Source organism: Cydia amplana, chromosome 12, assembly GCF_948474715.1.
Source record: "Cydia amplana chromosome 12, ilCydAmpl1.1, whole genome shotgun sequence".
NCBI classification, from domain to species: Eukaryota; Metazoa; Arthropoda; class Insecta; order Lepidoptera; family Tortricidae; genus Cydia; species Cydia amplana.
Genome location: NC_086080.1, coordinates 15,281,678 through 15,301,331, shown reverse-complemented (window position 1 = coordinate 15,301,331; position 19,654 = coordinate 15,281,678). Strand labels below are relative to the sequence as shown.

General features: G+C 42.9%; 1 protein-coding gene and 1 long non-coding RNA gene across 2 annotated transcripts in view; one reads left to right on the top strand and one right to left on the bottom strand.

Annotated features, from left to right (window-relative positions):
• The window catches only part of LOC134653120 (SWI/SNF-related matrix-associated actin-dependent regulator of chromatin subfamily A containing DEAD/H box 1 homolog), a 29,035-nt gene that overhangs the window by 7,652 nt on the left and 1,729 nt on the right, over positions 1–19,654 (bottom strand). The window contains exons 2-13 of the mRNA XM_063508426.1: positions 18,761–19,011; positions 17,840–18,171; positions 16,318–16,486; positions 15,004–15,188; positions 12,732–12,925; positions 11,617–11,752; positions 10,967–11,102; positions 8,699–8,836; positions 6,413–6,655; positions 5,561–5,777; positions 2,983–3,199; positions 1,816–1,971 (exon numbers count right to left, since the gene is read on the bottom strand). Coding sequence (XP_063364496.1) covers positions 1,816–1,971; positions 2,983–3,199; positions 5,561–5,777; positions 6,413–6,655; positions 8,699–8,836; positions 10,967–11,102; positions 11,617–11,752; positions 12,732–12,925; positions 15,004–15,188; positions 16,318–16,486; positions 17,840–18,171; positions 18,761–19,011 — 2,374 coding nt within the window. The remainder of the gene's footprint in view (positions 1–1,815; positions 1,972–2,982; positions 3,200–5,560; positions 5,778–6,412; positions 6,656–8,698; positions 8,837–10,966; positions 11,103–11,616; positions 11,753–12,731; positions 12,926–15,003; positions 15,189–16,317; positions 16,487–17,839; positions 18,172–18,760; positions 19,012–19,654) is intronic.
• Positions 1,449–1,976, top strand: LOC134653121 (uncharacterized). Its single transcript, XR_010097236.1, has 2 exons — positions 1,449–1,520; positions 1,890–1,976. It is a non-coding gene; the product is annotated as an uncharacterized LOC134653121 (long non-coding RNA).

Sequence of the window (19,654 nt, the reverse complement as noted above, 5' to 3'; positions counted from 1 at the left end):
TTGTCGTTGTACGGGTTGAAGTCGATGTCGTGTATGATGACCGTGTCGGCGGCGGTGAGGTTGTCGAGCCCGCATCAGTGACGCACACGTGTCGTCGCCGCTAGTTACCTGTCCTCGACCTGCTTGTCGTTGTACGGGTTGAAGTCGATGTCGTGTATGATGACCGTGTCGGCGGCGGTGAGGTTGTCGAGCCCGCATCAGTGACGCACACGTGTCGTCGCCGCTAGTTACCTGTCCTCGGCCTGCTTGTCGTTGTACGGGTTGAAGTCGATGTCGTGTATGATGACGGTGTCGGCGGCGGTGAGGTTGTCGAGCCCGCATCAGTGACGCACACGTGTCGTCGCCGCTAGTTACCTGTCCTCGGCCTGCTTGTCGTTGTACGGGTTGAAGTCGATGTCGTGTATGATGACCGTGTCGGCGGCGGTGAGGTTGTCGAGCCCGCATCAGTGACGCACACGTGTCGTTGTCGGCGCTAGTTACCTGTCCTCGGCCTGCTTGTCGTTGTACGGGCGGCGTTGAAGTTCATGTCGTGTATGAAGGTCGATGTCGAGCCCGCATCAGTGACGCACACGTGTCGTCGCCGCTAGTTACCTGTCCTCGGCCTGCTTGTCGTTGTACGGGTTGAAGTCGATGTCGTGTATGATGACCGTGTCTGCGGCGGTGAGGTTGTCGAGCCCGCATCAGTGACGCACACGTGTCGTCGCCGCTAGTTACCTGTCCTCGGCCTGCTTGTCGTTGTACGGGTTGAAGTCGATGTCGTGTATGATGACGGTGTCGGCGGCGGTGAGGTTGTCGAGCCCGCATCAGTGACGCACACGTGTCGTCGCCGCTAGTTACCTGTCCTCGGCCTGCTTGTCGTTGTACGGGTTGAAGTCGATGTCGTGTATGATGACCGTGTCTGCGGCGGTGAGGTTGTCGAGCCCGCATCAGTGACGCACACGTGTCGTCGCCGCTAGTTACCTGTCCTCGGCCTGCTTGTCGTTGTACGGGTTGAAGTCGATGTCGTGTATGATGACCGTGTCGGCGGCGGTGAGGTTGTCGAGCCCGCATCAGTGACGCACACGTGTCGTTGTCGGCGCTAGTTACCTGTCCTCGGCCTGCTTGTCGTTGTACGGGTTGAAGTCGATGTCGTGTATGATGACCGTGTCTGCGGCGGTGAGGTTGTCGAGCCCGCATCAGTGACGCACACGTGTCGTTGTCGGCGCTAGTTACCTGTCCTCGGCCTGCTTGTCGTTGTACGGGCGGCGTTGAAGTTCATGTCGTGTATGAAGGTCGATGTCGAGCCCGCATCAGTGACGCACACGTGTCGTCGCCGCTAGTTACCTGTCCTCGGCCTGCTTGTCGTTGTACGGGTTGAAGTCGATGTCGTGTATGATGACCGTGTCTGCGGCGGTGAGGTTGTCGAGCCCGCATCAGTGACGCACACGTGTCGTCGCCGCTAGTTACCTGTCCTCGGCCTGCTTGTCGTTGTACGGGTTGAAGTCGATGTCGTGTATGATGACGGTGTCGGCGGCGGTGAGGTTGTCGAGCCCGCATCAGTGACGCACACGTGTCGTCGCCGCTAGTTACCTGTCCTCGGCCTGCTTGTCGTTGTACGGGTTGAAGTCGATGTCGTGTATGATGACCGTGTCTGCGGCGGTGAGGTTGTCGAGCCCGCATCAGTGACGCACACGTGTCGTCGCCGCTAGTTACCTGTCCTCGGCCTGCTTGTCGTTGTACGGGTTGAAGTCGATGTCGTGTATGATGACCGTGTCGGCGGCGGTGAGGTTGTCGAGCCCGCATCAGTGACGCACGCGTGTCGTCGCCGCTAGTTACCTGTCCTCGGCCTGCTTGTCGTTGTACGGGTTGAAGTCGATGTCGTGTATGATGACCGTGTCGGCGGCGGTGAGGTTGATGCCAAGCCCGCCGGCGCGCGTCGACAGTAGGAACACGAATATGTCCTCAGCATTATATTGATCTATTAGATCTTGTCTGTGGATACAATTACAAGATTAGCGACCTTTTAAAATGTGTGTGTGTGTGTGGTAGGGTGGTATTGTGTCTCATTCTATAATTAAGCAAAATGTGCTACGCTAATACACATTGGACCAAGAAATTGTACCGATAGAATACCATCCTAACATGGTATCGGTAACAGAATAGTAGTTTATGTGACTGCTACATAATGCCTAATTATGTACAGTTACATACACTACTTTATCTAAACACATACTTAAAAGTAACTACAAGATAAACTGTACGTCAAATGGCGGTGAATGAAAACTTTTTTCACGCATGTCACACATCCGCAGTTTTTTTTAATTCCTAGACAAAAGAATGAAGTCCCTATTCTCATGTCACTCGAGATCAAATATCGTGCGGTTTATATTAAAAAAAAAACATACTAAATTGACGTTTCGTATTGATAACTGTTTTAATATCTATGGATACTAGAATAGAGACCCACTTGAGTTTTGACTGCTGTTCCAAATTTAAACTCATAACCTTACAAAAATCTATAACGTTACCTATGTACTCGTACATTAAAGTATAAATTTTCCTACTACCACAGATAAGAAAGTTCTCATAGTAAAATTGGTTGTAATAAAGCTTGTCATTTCCTACGGTTTCTGAACGCATTACCTGTAGAGCACTAATGACATGTGTGTAGATAAAACTAGAACACTCCTTTTTTTTAAACCCTATAAAGTCACTTTAGACACTGTTCAGACAATGGTTTTTACGTTTTTAAGTGTGAGTGGCGTGAGTGAACAAATACTCGTGATACAGTCGTCATCAGATATATCGGAGCGACCAAAGTGTTCACAAATATCTGAGCAAAGCTAGCGATTAGAGCGCGAGCAGTAGTGCTATCTCTATCAGGGTTAATTATATTATATTGATGTAAAAGTACATGCTCGGATATTTTTAAGCACCTCGGCCGCTCCGATGTATCTGACTGCTTGTGGAGAAGTGTGGTGTGAGCGATATTTGTAAACTGACCTGTCTGTGACGGCGGTCTGTCCGTCCAGCCTCAGATACCGGTACTGGCGGTGAATGAGATACGGTTCTATGACGTCCAGCATCATGGTGAACTGGCTGAACACCAGCACCCTGTGCCCATCCTCCTTCAGCTTGGGCAGCATCTCGTCCAGCTTGAGGAACTTCCCGGAGTCTAGGATGAGGCTTATTGGGAGCGCGAATTGGCTTATACTCTGAAAGAGAAATGAGGAAGTTATAGACAGCTGAATTTTCTTTGATGGCCAACTTTGGGAACAAATCAAATTATTTTATTAAATATTTTGATTTGTGTTTTTTAAGTAGTCACACATATATAAATTATAAACTGAAATAGACAGAGTTGGTCAAAGACGCCTAGTCTTAGTAGTGTTGAGTCGCTCACTCGTGAGGCACCTCATTTGTACCACTCATTTTGTTAATTTGTCGCAGGACTTCGTACCGCAAAAATGTCTTACTTCACTCCTCTATTCATTTTACTCATTTACTCGCGCGCATCACAAACACCTCTTGTCACACAAATAATTAACACACTTCAAATTTCAAAAAACGCTTATCCGTTCAAATTCACTCGCGAGTCTCGCGACCCTCAAAACTCATACAGTCCTCAAAACTCGCAAGGGAGTCCCTGCCAGTCCCTGGATCGCGCGAGGCGTTTGGTGCTCGCCTGCTCGCCGACACTCAAAACTCAAATGTCTCAAATGAAGAAACGAGTAATGGTCCACACTGTCAACTGCCGAACTACAAACCTTATTGCAACGACAAAAGGTTCACCGAGAAATGCCTTGAGTTTGTACCACTCACCGCCTCTCTGTGACATGAACCCCTCAAAAATCCTTTCAAAATGAAACAATGAATTAGAAATACCCAAAGAGGGAGTGAGACAGACACGCGACGTACTTCAATATCGCTTCGCGTCACTACCGAAAATACGTTAACAATTAAACACGAAAGACAACAAGCGTAAGCGCTGCAAGCTTTCATACATCCTACGCCTTTTTGATCCTAACTTACTTGTCAAAATGGCGCGAGAAATCAGTCACTAAAAGGAAGTTCGATGTGTTGCTTCTCTGTCGCACTTGTAAACTCGTAGGTAAGTGTGACAGGGACGCCACATGACGAACTTGGTTCGCGGTACGCGCTCTCAGACAGGCATTTACGAATATTGCTTAGAAACAGTAATCCTTTACCTCACCTCATTTGAAGTAAGACATTGTAACACCTCATTTTAGAAAATGAGTTACTCATACAAACTCATTTTAAATTGATGTCCTACCCATCACTAAGTCTTAGTAAGATGGCATATAGTCGAGAAATTGGGACCGGTTCCGCCGTGGCGGGGTGGCCAAGGGGTTCAAGGCGTTAGCTCGGGTTGCTAAAGACGCCGGTTTGAATCCGGCCTTCACCACTAGAGGGCTTCGTCACTTTTTTTGAGTTTATAAGTTCAAGAAATCTGAAGGTTTTTTGATGGATTACAAAATAGTACCATATACAATAGATGTAAGTAGTTAAAATAAGTCATAAAAGGCAAGTGTCATTGGCTGCAGCCTAAGATTTACTTAAGTACAGTCAGCAGCATAAGGGTACTCACATTATGGGTTTGAGTGAGCTGGTGTATCTGAAAGTCCGACAGACACATGATATCCTCGAACGCGTATTGTTCATTCTTCTCCTTATATGTGGGGTCCTTGGCGAGGCGCTGCGCTATCGTCCGAACTGTGTCTGCCTCGTAGAAGTAACGCAGGAGGCAGGGGTGTTGGCTAGTGTATGTAACAATACTCACATTATGGGTTTGAGTGAGCTGGTGTATCTGAAAGTCCGACAGACACATGATATCCTCGAACGCGTATTGTTCATTCTTCTCTTTATATGTGGGGTCCTTGGCGAGGCGCTGCGCTATCGTCCGAACTGTGTCTGCCTCGTAGAAGTAACGGAGGAGGCAGGGGTGTTGGCTAGTGTATGTAACAATACTCACATTATGGGTTTGAGTGAGCTGGTGTATCTGAAAGTCGGACAGACACATGATATCCTCGAACGCGTATTGTTCATTCTTCTCCTTATATGTGGGGTCCTTGGCGAGGCGCTGCGCTATCGTCCGAACTGTGTCTGCCTCGTAGAAGTAACGGAGGAGGCAGGGGTGGTTGGCTAGTGTATGTAACAATACTCACATTATGGGTTTGAGTGAGCTGGTGTATCTGAAAGTCCGACAGACACATGATATCCTCGAACGCGTATTGTTCATTCTTCTCCTTATATGTGGGGTCCTTGGCGAGGCGCTGCGCTATCGTCCGAACTGTGTCTGCCTCGTAGAAGTAACGCAGGAGGCAGGGGTGTTGGCTAGTGTATGTAACAATACTCACATTATGGGTTTGAGTGAGCTGGTGTATCTGAAAGTCGGACAGACACATGATATCCTCGAACGCGTATTGTTCATTCTTCTCCTTATATGTGAGGTCCTTGGCGAGGCGCTGCGCTATCGTCCGAACTGTGTCTGCCTCGTAGAAGTAACGCAGGAGGCAGGGGTGTTGGCTAGTGTATGTAACAATACTCACATTATGGGTTTGAGTGAGCTGGTGAATCTGAAAGTCCGACAGACACATGAGATCCTCGAACGCGTATTGTTCATTCTTCTCCTTATATGTGGGGTCCTTGGCGAGGCGCTGCGCTATCGTCCGAACTGTGTCTGCCTCGTAGAAGTAACGGAGGAGGCAGGGGTGGTTGGCAAGTTTTCGCATGTCCATCATCATGGAAATGCCGCTTTGCTCCATTGTTGCGTGGATCTGGTCAGAGAAAAAGGTATTTAAAATTCATAAGTTTAAGAATATTACTGGCTTTTACGGATAGCGAATAAATGGATTTTACGAGTAAGTAAATATATTTAAAGCCCATATCAATGCCAATGAAGACAAACTTACAGCCAGCTATTTAAAAAGTTTTGGGATAAAATGACAATCATGTAAAAAATTAAAAGTAGTTTTTACTGCCTTGCTTTCTTCAATTTTTTTTTTCAATAGATGTTAGTCTTTGCTTACAGGATATAAAATTGAATTTTGGATTTCTGCCAAAAATGGTGTCCTTCTACAAACTATTTTATGCTCCTGATATCAGGATATCAGCTTGACATTGTTTAGAAAAATCCAGCATATGGTCCTAAACATATAATCACGTCTCTAATATTAAAAAAATTCTTACTATTCCATCTTTAGCCGCGAACGCAGCAATCAGATGTTTATACAACTTCTCCTGTCGATCCAACATGGCGCACAACTCCTTGTGATTGGTCTTCTTAGGCAAGTCTTGGAGTACGTCTCGCTTTAACCGACGCAGCACGAAAGGTTTCATGATGCGTTTGAAGCGCAGCAAATGTTCCTAAATGTCTAATGTTTCAAAACTTTCAAATATACATATTTCTTACCGTTCCATCTTTAGCGGCGAACCCAGCAATCAGATGTTTATACAACTTCTCCTGTCGATCCGACATGGCGCACAACTCCGTGTGATTGGTCTTCTTAGGCAAGTCTTGTAGTACGTCTCGCTTTAACCGACGCAGCACGAAAGGTTTCATGATGCGTTTGGCTTGCGTGATCTGGCTTTGTTCGAACGGGGGAGCGTCGTCTTCTTTAGTGCCGTCGCCCTTCTTTGTAGTTTTGAGAGATTTCTAACAAAAAAAGTTTCAATTATATCTGTCTTTATATGTACAGTCAGCAGCAGAAGTTGCTAAGCGGGCCAGGTGTTCAAAATGATCTTGACGCGACTTTATTGCGTAGAGAATAAGAGCGCGTCAAGGTAATTTTGAACACCTCGCCCGGTTAGGAACTTCTGGGGCTGACTGTACTACAAATTAAAGATATCTAATTGATACGGTTTTAACGGCACTGACTAAAATAACCGATTTGGTTTCATATTACATCTCAAAACTTTTTTGTAGTAAAAGCGTTGCGAGACTTGTACCTTTTTACATGTAATGTTTTTGATGGGATCCTACTTATTTGTGGATAAACTAGTTACTTACTAAAGAGACGATTTCCAGATAGATATTCGTACCTTGACCCATGTTGCTATCTCTATTGCACGCGCATAATTATATTGCTGTCATGAATCTAGTATTTTAACTGGATCAGGCATGAGGAGTGGGGGGAAATGACCGAACAGGATAGTATTATGTATCTTTCAGTAGGAGTAGCAGCAAAAGCGCTATTATTGTATGTGAAGAAACAAGATGCGACATGCAGGTTCTGCCAGGAGTCAGAGGAGACTGCAATGCACATTCTCTGTTCCTGTGGACCACTAATGTCAAAAAGAAGTACCTACTTAGGGCGGCATGTATTGCAAGCCTATGAGGTACAGAACGTTACGGCCCAAAGCATCTGTAATTTTCTGGATGCAACGGGCATTAGTAATGAACTTTAAAGGGCCGTCACAATAGATCAATACTTGGTCGACGTGACACTCAAAGGCCCGATACCACCCCAATAATAATAATAATAATGTCCTTGTCAGTCTGACATTTTTTTTTATTCCCCGCCGTAAATGTAGTATGGATTTGGCCAACAAATGTTTTGTTTTGTCCCTCACGGACGCACGCGTATAGCACATCTATAGGATCCTACCATCTATGATTGCAATCAAGCTCGCACAGGGACATCGACAACCGGCATCATGAGCGGGACAGCAATATTATTATGCGCGTGCAATAGAGATATCAACAGACGGTTCGACGTACGAAAATCTATGTGGAAAGCGTCTCTGCTTTACTGAAAAGTAAGATGAAAAACTTCTACTATGTTAATGCAGCTAGGATGGTTTAATTATCTGTTTTTATATCCTCCTAAGGCCCAAGGTCCTATCTTGTAGTACTTCTTCAGTCCGATGAAATTTAAACAATATTCAATTGGAACAGAGTTGCATTTCTTTTGTTTCGTTATATTTTCAAACAAATAAAAATCAACTCTATTCCCTGCACTGTAGGTTAAAATTTCAGTAGCAAATTTTGGGTTTTGAATTTGTATGACTGGAGGATATAATGAGTAAAATCATTTATTTACAAACAAGATATATACAGTGGTATAATGGTATTACTAAAAGAAATTAAAAACTAGTTTAAATCTAAAATAGGCCATTGAGGCATTGTACCAAGGATGCTGGCGACATTTCCTCGCTGTATCGCAATGCTGATACGTTGTGCGAGGTAGCCGCCAGCTCTTCGGTCACCAGTTACGTCAACCAGAGGCTTCGCGATTTCTACGAACAACTTTTGCGCGCTGGGACCCCGTGGACCTAGTTTCAACTCCAAATGGTACAAAATAGTACTCTCTACCGAGGCTCTTATATTTGTTAATTAGGTAGGAGGATACAATGATATTATATAAACATAGATAGGTTATACTCATACTTGAGGAGCACAAAAAATACTTCCATATTTATTTCTGTGCCTACGAAGAAATCTGTTATTTTTGATCAATTTTCTCATTCCATCCATCTTTGTCACACTCATTGTTAAACATAAGGTCGTCTCTTTGTCTTTCGGTGTGCGGGAGCTCATTAGCACGTGCACATTTCTCGCTTGTCCAGCCACGACTAAAGGCAACTTGTCCAATTTGTCACAAGGTAAGCGCTTCAATTTTGGAACGCCTATAACCTATCTTGAGTTATAAATCATTGGGAGGATATAATTAATTAATTAGGTATGAGAGTAGCTTACAGCATTCTTCTGGAACAAGCTCTTGAGGTCATCCGTTTTCCCGGAGAACATGTGCGGCATCACGAAGCAGAGCAGCGACATCAGTTCGAGGAGGTTGTTCTGGAGCGGCGTGCCCGTTAACAGGAGACGGTGTTTCGACTGCGGAGAAAAATCAACTTTAACTCGTGTGGCATTAGGATCTGTTTACACATTACAAAAAAAAGAAAACCGACTTCAAAAAGGATAAAATAAAATATTATCCGTTCTTCAACCAATTGATATGTTTAAGTCGGTGCCAAGCCAAATTTGAAGCTAACCATGATTTTAGGGCGATTCGATAATGACCGGTATTGTTACTATTTGTCTTGGCACCGACTTCAAACATAACAATTGGTAACGCATATACTGAAAAACTGATAATATTTTATTTTATCCCTTTTGAAGTCGGTTTTCTTTTTTTTGTAAAAGTTTTTATTTTTCCATTTTTAGTTATGCTAGGTCAAAATCTAACTACTCTGTAAAAACTTAAGCGTGTACATAAAAAAAAAATATACGCGTCGACTTGAGAACCTCCTCCGTTTTTCGTCGGTTAAAAAGTTATATAAGCTCTAGATTCTAGAATATAGTTATACAGCTGGGTTAGCAGAGTCAATTAACTTTACGTCGTGGAACTTTAAGGGGCCCACTCATTAACAATCCGCCGGACGATATCGGCCTGTCAGTTAGAACAAAAAATTGACAGTTCTGAACAATTCACGCAAAATAGGCACAATGGTTGTCGATTTGCGGAAAATGCCCAGAAGCACTAACTAACAGTTCCGAACAACTGACAGGCCGATATCGTCCGGCGGACTGGTAATCAGTGGGCCCCTTTAAAGTTCAGTATAGTATAATCTGATTATTTTAAACCGTGACAGTAAAACGGCGTAAGACGAGCAGCGCTATGCAAAACATCTTGCTCTCCTCCAGGTCACACTTATCATTGTGTATCAAGGCACAGAATAACTAATAGTACTACCGTACAGAAAATTCACTCCTTCACAAAAGTCAGATTTACGGTATAAAATGACACCTATATCGCCGCCTGCAAACAAAATTGAAACTGATAACCGCGCACGAACCGTGAATCTCCTTTGCGCGCCGCAGTTTTATGACCGAGCTGTGAGTGTCGGCACGGGGTTATCACTTGCAAGTTTTTATACCTATACCCACTGATTTATTATTTTTAAGATAAATATGTAGGAATTACAAACGTTGATTATGTAAACATACATTTTTTATCCGGAGATAGTACATCTGATTCTCACGGAAGTAAGTTTCGAAGCCATTGTGTATTTTCAATTTTGCGCGAGCGCCACGTGACACGACTATCGTGCACGCCGAGCGGCAGCCCACTGCCGTACGCCTGTCCGATGGGCGCGCCGGCCAAATGTACCTAAACTGCGGAGTGACACCCCCCTGATCAAGGTCATCCCTGCTAACTGATTATTCCTGGACGTTATTGCAACGAGATAAGGACTACTTATGGTCAGGTCAGTTAAATGTTGTTGTCAGTACCCTTCGACCAACACGGAAGGGACGCGGCATTCGCACTATTTCCCCTCTGCCTAGGTACAAGATCTACTGATCTAGCGCGGGTAATAAAACTAGTTGCGCTCGGATTTTAAACTAGACCGAGTCCAGCGCTAGTGAACACAGCAGCAGAAAAAATGCCAATTGCTCGGTTTGTTGTAAAAAGAGGTCGACGACATCAAATTTACAAAAAAAAGGTATTACATTTCACATGTACAATATTTTTTTTACATATGATACGTTTAATTACATTTAAACACAATTATTATATTTTAGTTGCATGTAATTGTTAGATTTATCGATTTTTCTCGCCCAGTACAAATTGCGGATCGGTCGAGCGACAAATCCGACTTCTCATCTCTTGACGAAAATGTGTTAGTGTGCGTGTTGTGACACTTGTGACTCGTCCGTACACAAAAACAGATCGAGGTGTGCAAGATTTGTCTGTGTAGGGTGTCATTTTCTATGTATTTGTGTCGTCATTACAGATTGGATTTTGTATGTAAGTGTGTGAGAAGTGCGACTGTGTGCACGTTCCCCCCCGCGAAAAATGGCAGAATGATTTGAATGTCAAGATATCGCTTGGGCCTATCCCTTCCGACCTGTCGGAAGCCCGTGTTGATCGAAGTCAGTACCCACCGCCGTAGAACAAACAGTGCTCAAATTGTAGCAAATTTGGACAAAGACATGGGTTGTTAGTCAGCAAAGCGTACTAACCTTAATTTTAAGCAAATTGTCATATCGCTGGGTAGACATGTTTTTCAACATGTGCGCTTCGTCGTAGATGACGTAATGCAGCGGCGTTATGCGGAACATCTTGCGTTCTTCCGGGCAACTGCTCACCATTGTGTACCTGGACAAAGAATAAAAATACACACATACACATACCAGAATACAGAATATTTGCCAGAATACAGTGGGTATTACTGGGTATGTAGATGGTGACATGAAATAACCGTAATTAGAGTTATAATCTTTTGACCAATAGGGAATATTACGCGAAACTCTGCGTAGGGGGCGCCACTACAACAATTACTCACAATCTGGGGGTCTACCGCAAACGAGAGAGTCGACATTTTGTTATCTAACCTATCGATCACTCTTGCATATTCGAGCGATAATGAGGCAGATAGCTGACTTTCGATGTTCGCGTTTCCCGGTAGGCCCTTTGTAAACAAGGCCTTTACGTATCAATGTCATATTTTATTGTCTCAAAACTTGTCAAAAAATCTGTTTAAGGCACAGTATGTATAAGTTACTCTATGGTTTACGATGGGTGCTAGTGCTGCACTCTGACGGCAGAACATTGCAGTAATCCCTATTGGATAATCGTATATGGGGATATTGTTTATTGGTTAAGTACTTACGTGGTAAGTATGACGTCAATATCCTCCATGCCGCGCGCGTACTGTATCCGCAGCTGACGCCGCTCCTCGGGATGCCCGTAGTACTTGCTCACGCGTATGGCGGGGCACCAGCGGGATAGCTCGCCGCTCCAGTTGTCTGTAACAAGTATTACAATTCCAAAAGTCAGGAAACTCCTACATAAGCCCTCGCTACACGGTCGCCGACAAGCCTTCTAACCGTCTGACCTTGGTCAGTTTTGGTCAAATTTTGTTGGAAACAACTGTCTACACGGTCCGTCCAAACCAAGGCCACGCAGTCTGAGGGGCTTGTCGGCGACCGTGTAGCAAGGGCTATAATCCGGTGTGCGAACGAGCTGTCGTTGTTACCTGCTATCTCGCTCACAAACCTGCCGGCCTATTATGGATAGCTTTATCCATCTTTATCCACGTGATAAAATAACTGTCACTGTTTAACACCGTGGGATAGAAAGTGACGGACACCGTTTTATCATGCTGTCACGTAGACAAGAACCACCATCATATCCGTACTGAGCGGAATGCGGATCAAGGTGACAACCCCGTAACTGAGGCCGGTCTCTCAAAAGCAAGTAACTTAATATTAAGTCCCTGTCTAACAAACGCTGTCAAAAATTGACATCCGCTTGTATTACAAGTTACAAGCTTTTGAGAAACGGGCCCCTGGCCCCTTGAATTAGTGAGCACAAAAAAAAACTTAAAATGAAACTGAGAACCCCATTACATATGACATCTGAACCCTGAAATTTGTATGCTTAGAAACATACTTGTCATACGCAACGCAACGCATGAAAAGTATGGTTCTAAGCATACAACTTTCAGGGTTCAGATTGTCATAATGCATTGCATACGTTGCGTACATGGTATAATTGTGTTTTCGCCTTTAGATTCTATAGTCAGCGCATTACTTTCTTATGCTTAAATGCGCTGTTTGACTATAGAATCTAAAGGCGAAAACACACTAAAACGAAAATTACTTTCTTATGCTTAAATTTTCCACAAGTGTACTTACTAACAAACATAAACTGATAATATCACAACCCTTTCACTTCCTGTTCATTTAGTCATAATCGGGTAAAAATTAATTGACTTCAACTTACCAAGAGTTGAAGCCGGCACCACAATCAGATGAGTTCCCTTGGCTTGTCCGGTCTCCTTCAAATGTGCCAGGAACGCTATGACTTGCACAGTCTTGCCAAGTCCCATCTCATCGGCTAGGATTCCGGAGACACCTTGCTTGTGTAGCACTGCTAGCCAGTTGAGACCGACCAGCTGGTATGGGGCTAAAGTTAAACTGGAAGAAAATAAACAATAAAATTTATTTATTAATCTTTATTGCACAAACGAAAACACATCCTAGGCGAAATTAATGCTATAAACCATTCTCTACCAGTCAAAGTCAATGTTATGTCAAATTATATCAAGTTATAGCTATAGTTTCATCACCTTCTTTGTCTGTAACCTACCTAGCCTAAAAATAGGCTTGAAAAGACAGGGCTTACAGAACCATGTCATAAAGAAAATCTAGAAGAGCTGCTTGACAACATCCGCTTTAGGGTCCCCTCACGAAGTACTGCCCGCTCTAATGCCTTATTCGCCGTCCCCGACTTGCTCAACCAACGCTCGAGTCCGCGCACCTTTGCGCCGACTGTGCAATACTTACAATAAGCTATTCACGGCCGTAGACATTTTCAGCACAAACAGAGCACGTTTCCAAAAACAAATCCTTGAAAGTCTAGCTGAGACAACTTAATTTCTTTGTATAGCTTTTTCCTTGCTATCTAGTCGCTATTAGTGTGCGTTAAGTTTAGTTAAGTTTACTGTAGCATTACCTTACCTATATTATGCATAGTTCTTAGTGAGAGCGTTTTAGGAGGTAGGTGCACATCTTCTGAACTGTATATCTTATCATTAACTTTTACTGTACTTACTTCTGTTGTTTCTCCAATAAAGAAAATAAAATAAAATAGAAATTTGAGGCCTTGTACAGTCAAAGAATTATTTAATTCGACCCATCAATTTTATTATTTATTTCGTGACACAGTAACAATTAATATGAAAGTTGCTAGAGACCTCATACTATTGTCACTGTGACAAAGTACAAAATTGGTATTAAATTGTTTAATTGTACACAGGTTACCAAACGTAATTATATGAGCGTGTCTGGTCTATCTAGTCCAAAGTTTCTGACATTGGTAGTTTTTCACATTGGTAAAATAAATGAATAAAAGTTTATTCACAAGAACATGAAATAAAGAAAGGCTATTATAGAGTAGACGATTATTTAATAGACACACACGTATGGTCGGATACCTTATCTACAATCAAGCGTGGCATATATTAAGTTATAATTTTAATACACATGTATATTCTATGTAAATTATTCTCTACAATTTTTGACCTTCAAAAAGTGTTCTGTAAGAATCTATTTTGAATAAAAATATTATGATTATGATTATGATTATGATTATGTGGTACAGTACAGTAGATGTGTAAGCATTTTGGTGAAATACTGTCAGCTTATATGTGGAAAATAAATAAACTGAAATGTTATAAAATTTACATTTTTGACCCTTAAAATGTTCTGCCATAAGACATGTGAAAATGTGACGTCCCACGGGTAAAGGTACCTTATGGCCGTTGGCGCTTACGCTATTATTAACGCCGCTCCGCCGCCGCGCGCTATTATTATTGCGGCGCTATGCGACGTAAGTGCCAAGTGCCTTAAGGTACCTTTTGCCGTGGAACGTCACAAATGGTTTTCCATGACGTGACAAACCAGAAACTAATAAAAAGTAGTAGCAATTAAAAACATTGTATTTTGTATAGAGTTATAGGTGACACAGCTCAGGTAAGCAGGAAAACACATCAAATATTATATGTTGGTAATTCATAATAATCAATCAGATTTATATAATATGTTTTCCCATTTCTTTTAATAACTTTATTTTCTTTTCCTTTTGTAAGAATTTGATATGTTTTCTGAAAGAGCTATGAATTTGTATGATTCCATGTACATATGTATATTTTCTAAATCAAATTTCTATTACACCTTATGTGTATAATTGCATGAATTCTATAGTGATTTAAATTGTATTTTTTTTCCTTATTTTCTCGTAATGCATGTTAATTATAAGATGTAATTATTTTTGAAAAGATGTGTCCCGCCGAGTTTGTTGCCGGTCCCATAATGGGATACCCTCCTCCAATTGGGGGATTTAAATCTTCTCGGGGCAGAGGTGTAGGGTTGGAGCCGGTCTACCTAGCTTTATTTGACGTTCATAAGCGCATTGTAATTATGCCTACTTGAATAAACTATCTTTTATCTTTATCTTATCTTTATCATGTATGTGAATAAAGAAAACAAATGACCTGGAGTCCATGATTGCGGGTTGTTGGAGTCTGCCCGCTCCCGCCGCCACGGCAGCTTCCAACTGCTGCGCCAATCCCACGCATTTCTTCATCAGCCTCTGAATGTTGTTCCTGGTGGTGAGCAGCACTTGGGTTGAGTTGAGGAGCTCTGTACTCAGCATCTTGATGCTGTTGAATTTTTCTACCTGTAAGTTTATTGTATAAATTTATACCAGGGATGTTGCGAATATCCGCATCCGCATCCGCAACCGCGGATCTTCCGCATTATTTTCAACATCCGCATCCGCATCCGCATAAAATCGATGCGGATTTAATGCGGATGCGGATGTGGAACAGGTCGGTACAGGAACGTCTTAGCATCGGCGTAAGTGCTAGACTGCTAGGTAATTTAGTCATTACCCAAAAAACCTATTAGAAATGAGCAGTCAAGCGTGAGTAGGACTTAATGTACGGAACCCTTGGAACGCGAGTCCGACTCGCACTTGGCCGGTTTTTTGAAATAAAAATTACTAAAATGTAATATTTGACGTTTTTTATGGTACTATCTTGACATCCGCATCCGCATCCGCATCCGCGGATGTGAGCCTTTAAAAATCCGCATCCGCATCCGCATCCGCGGATGTCAAAAAATCGGCATCCGCAACATCCCTGATTTATACATACAGTAAATCACGTCCCTGTGTCCTGATCTAGGAAACCCTGTGTTACAGGACCCAGCTTCGTTACTTATACTAGTTTCTTAATCTATATATTGGTAGGTACAAATTGTACGGAGAGTTACACTGTAAGTTGAAAGATGTTTAAGTGCTAGCTTGCCTATAGTTTTTTTTAGCATTAGAAAGAAGGTAAACAATCTTGATGTGTCTTTTTATTAAGAAAGAATGAACAACGCTTAAAAAAATTAGTTTATATTACTTAAGAAAGCAAAAGAATGTAAAAGATCGTATGTGATTTATCATTGTAACATATTAACTGTGACTTATTTTTCAATGGTGATTTTTAATAAAAAGACATGTCAAGATCGCTTACCTTCTTTCTACTGCTAAAAAAAACGAACTATAGCTTGATGGCTTATATAAGTGATACTAGAATTAGGGTCCATGTGTGTGGCCTCAGGCATCAAAATGCCTTATGTGTGGGAAGTTTGCAGTGATGGATGATTTTCGAATGTCCGCCTGTTTCCGGCCGGGTGTCCCTGTGCTTATCTTATCTTTATCTTATGTTGTTGGGGGGCTCTTGTGGATACATTCCAACCCACAGATAGATCTTTTGTACAATTGCGTCCCTGTGCTACATCTACATGGTCTCACTTACCATATCTAACCAGCCTTTGAACGGTCTCTGCGCGATAATCGCCTCTGCCTTCTTCTGTGAGCACCCGCTGAGCAGCGACAACTCGCTGAGACTGCTTTTGTTGAGGAACTCGAACACTTTCCGCTTGTCACCGACCAGATCGTCTGTCACTTCGTTGTCTGAATCGTCACTGTGGCAAATTACATGCAATCAGTTAGGTCAATGAGCACAGGGAAAGGAAGGAAGATTAACCTTTTGGACGCCAATGACCGATATATCCGCACCGTAGGTTCAACGCCAAAGACCGATTAATCGGTCACAGACCACAGAGCAACATCGACCTACGTGCATATACATAAAGTTCAACTTCAGTTTTGACATTTCAATGATGTGGCGTCTGAGTGACAGCTTTTGTGTTTGACACGGCGTGGAAAAGGTTAAAAGCGAGAAAGGTTTCTGAGTAAGAATATCATGGCTTAAAAATCTGCGCCAATTATTCCAAGAAAGCACTTGGCAAACTGCAGTAGCAGTCAGCATCCAATGAAGGAGACAAAGTCAGTGAGAAATGAAACCTTAGAACCACAGTTGTTCAGGAAAATTATGGGTTATGTAATATCAGTAATATTCTTCTGTCTGTGAACAAGGAAGTTACGACTTTAAGTGTAATCCAGCCAGCCAGCAACAGTGTGTGTCCAGCGCGGGAATGCCGCTAGTATTCTTGCGTTTTGTTTTAGATTTTAAGGTTTGACATGTATTTTGGTGTACCTATCTTAATGAATAAATTATAATTTAAGTGTAAGGTTGTAACATGATTTTCTCAAACATGCAATGAAATGTCGTCGCTCCGGGCGTTATATCAGGCTTCGAAGTATCACGTTTAGGGCGGAGCAACTCCAGAGAACTGTAAAGGAATTTCATACGAAATTGAAGGCCTAGGCCGGGAAGTAATTGTTTTTTAAATTCTAATGTAAACATGGGGTCTGTGTCCATGAACAGGCTAAACAGCCGAATTATATTTTTAATTTTTAGTGAATGAATGGTTATCGAACCAAAATATCCGTGTTAACGCCTGTTATACACGAACGTACTGATATTAAGAATACCAATCTGTATGATTCAATGTGTTGATGAATAAATTTAAAATCTTGTCTATACGTAAGTCACCAGAGACCATAGACAATATTTAAAATCCTCTGCATTTATTTTATTTATTGAAATTCTTATTATCAGGTTGTGTATAATGGCCCTAATAGGGTCTATTCGAACACTACACACGCGAAATACGGACGACTTCCGTAAAAAAAAAGTCATTATGGCAGGATTGGAAGGAAAATTAAAAAACTTTTGTCGTGTAGCTATTTAATTATAATTTGTTTTTTTGAGTGGTGATTTTTTTTATTTCATTGCATATGTTTGAGAAAAGCACTATACATGCCTAGCCGTGAAAAGGTCTTGCCGACTTCGTATCACTATCCGTCTATACCTACTCACCCGGCAAGCCCTTCTTTCCCGGCGTCTGCAGTAATGTACTATTATATCTTACCTATCATACACCCGATCATCCTTCCCCTTCCTGACCCCATAGTCATCATCCTCACTGCCGCTGCTGCCTCTCCTGGCCCGCCCGCCCTGCGCCGCCAGTGGTTTCCTAACCACCACCGTGGTAGCACCAGTACCAGCGCCACCAGCGGGTGTACTGGTCACGCGGACGACACCCATGTTGGAGCCGTTCGGCCGCTGTCCGGAGAAGCCGGGACGGGAGCCCTGGTAGGAGGATGCTGGCGTGCGGTCGTTGCTTTCAGGGTCGTGTTTGAGGAGCTCGTCCCTTGAGCGTTCTTCGTTCCAGCCGTGTTTTACGAGAGTGTTCTTTATGAACTGAAACAAAAATTCTAATTTACAAAATCTTAGAATTTGGGGGAAGATGTCAATGTGCAGCTGCAGGACTGATAAAACCGCCCTACACTCGTAATTCAAGTTACCATAGTGGTTTACAAGTATACTTATTATCGAGAATCAGAATAGATCTCAATTACAGTCCAGAAATAACTCATATTCTAGGTGTAGGATGTTATAAATGGTGAATTTTTGAGCACCTGTAAACCTTGCTCAATTGCATAGCTTGAAAAGGCTTTTTCTATTACTTAAAGCCATTATAGCCTTGCTTGCACGAGACAACTTGTCTGTGGACTCGCCTATTCAAACATATGATTTCGAATCTCGTATTTGTAACACTACAAAATAAGCCACCACCTACATCTGAAATAAGCGGCAGATTCCTGCAGCCGACCTATCTCCACACGTATTGGCTCGCCTTTTCTGTGGGGTAAGACAATGAAGCCAGAGGGTAATGCAGGTGCTGGGCATCCCTGCGTTTCCTTAATTCCGCCCCAGGCGGTGTAATGTCTTACACCATAAATCGTCTGCAATAGACGCTAAGACCAATGATTTGTAACACTTCACTTACCATAGGAGAAACTTCCGGAAACATTTCCAGCATGTTCCTAAACCGTTTCTCTCTGATGGCCGTAGTTAAGGGCTGCTGTTGAGCCTGCTGGCTGGTTGGCTGTGACGTCACTACCACCGGGCTGGTAACGATGATTTTCTTGGTTGGTGTTGCTGGATCATCGGAGTCAGAGTCGGGCACCCTGATGCGTTTGTATACCACAGGCCCGTTTCTGTTTATGGTGCTGGGGGCTGGCATTCTGCTTTGAGGTTCTAGAATAAGACATAAAATATGTAGTGTTCAGATCAGAGCAAGTTTGACGTGTAGCTGCCCAGACATCAAAACTTGACAGTAAAAATGCAAAACAAAGGTTTAAATTACAATGGAACAGGAGGAATTAGGACCTTTTTATAGGGGTCTCTGGGTGGCTCGAGGTTAAGAATGTTAAGATCAAATAGGTTGATCATCTGCACAGAACGAGTCACTTTGTGAGAAAGCTCGTTCTATGTGAACCTGCCTGTAAGACCATTTTATATGTTCAAATGAAAAATTTAGGGCCACAATGAAAAATGACAGACTGATTAACATCACTCGGCAGAGAACTATGAAAATACAATACAATAAAATTTAGCAAACGCTTTAACGTCGGTGTCATCGGTGACAGGCGGTTTGGTGCAACCGACCGTTAGACTTACAGTTGGGTTAGAGTAGCAAAAAAATACCGACTTCTGGATCTGTCTAATGAAAACCCAAGTTAACATTTTAAGCGAGCCACTCACACACCTGCCGCAGGGGCAATACTTGTCGGCGGTCGGAGCAATTTTAGGCTGTTTTCTACACACTAGCCTGCCACTCAGTGTGTAAGTGATAGTCCCGCTGAACGCACGTTGACGAGAATGGCTCCTGTGTTATCAA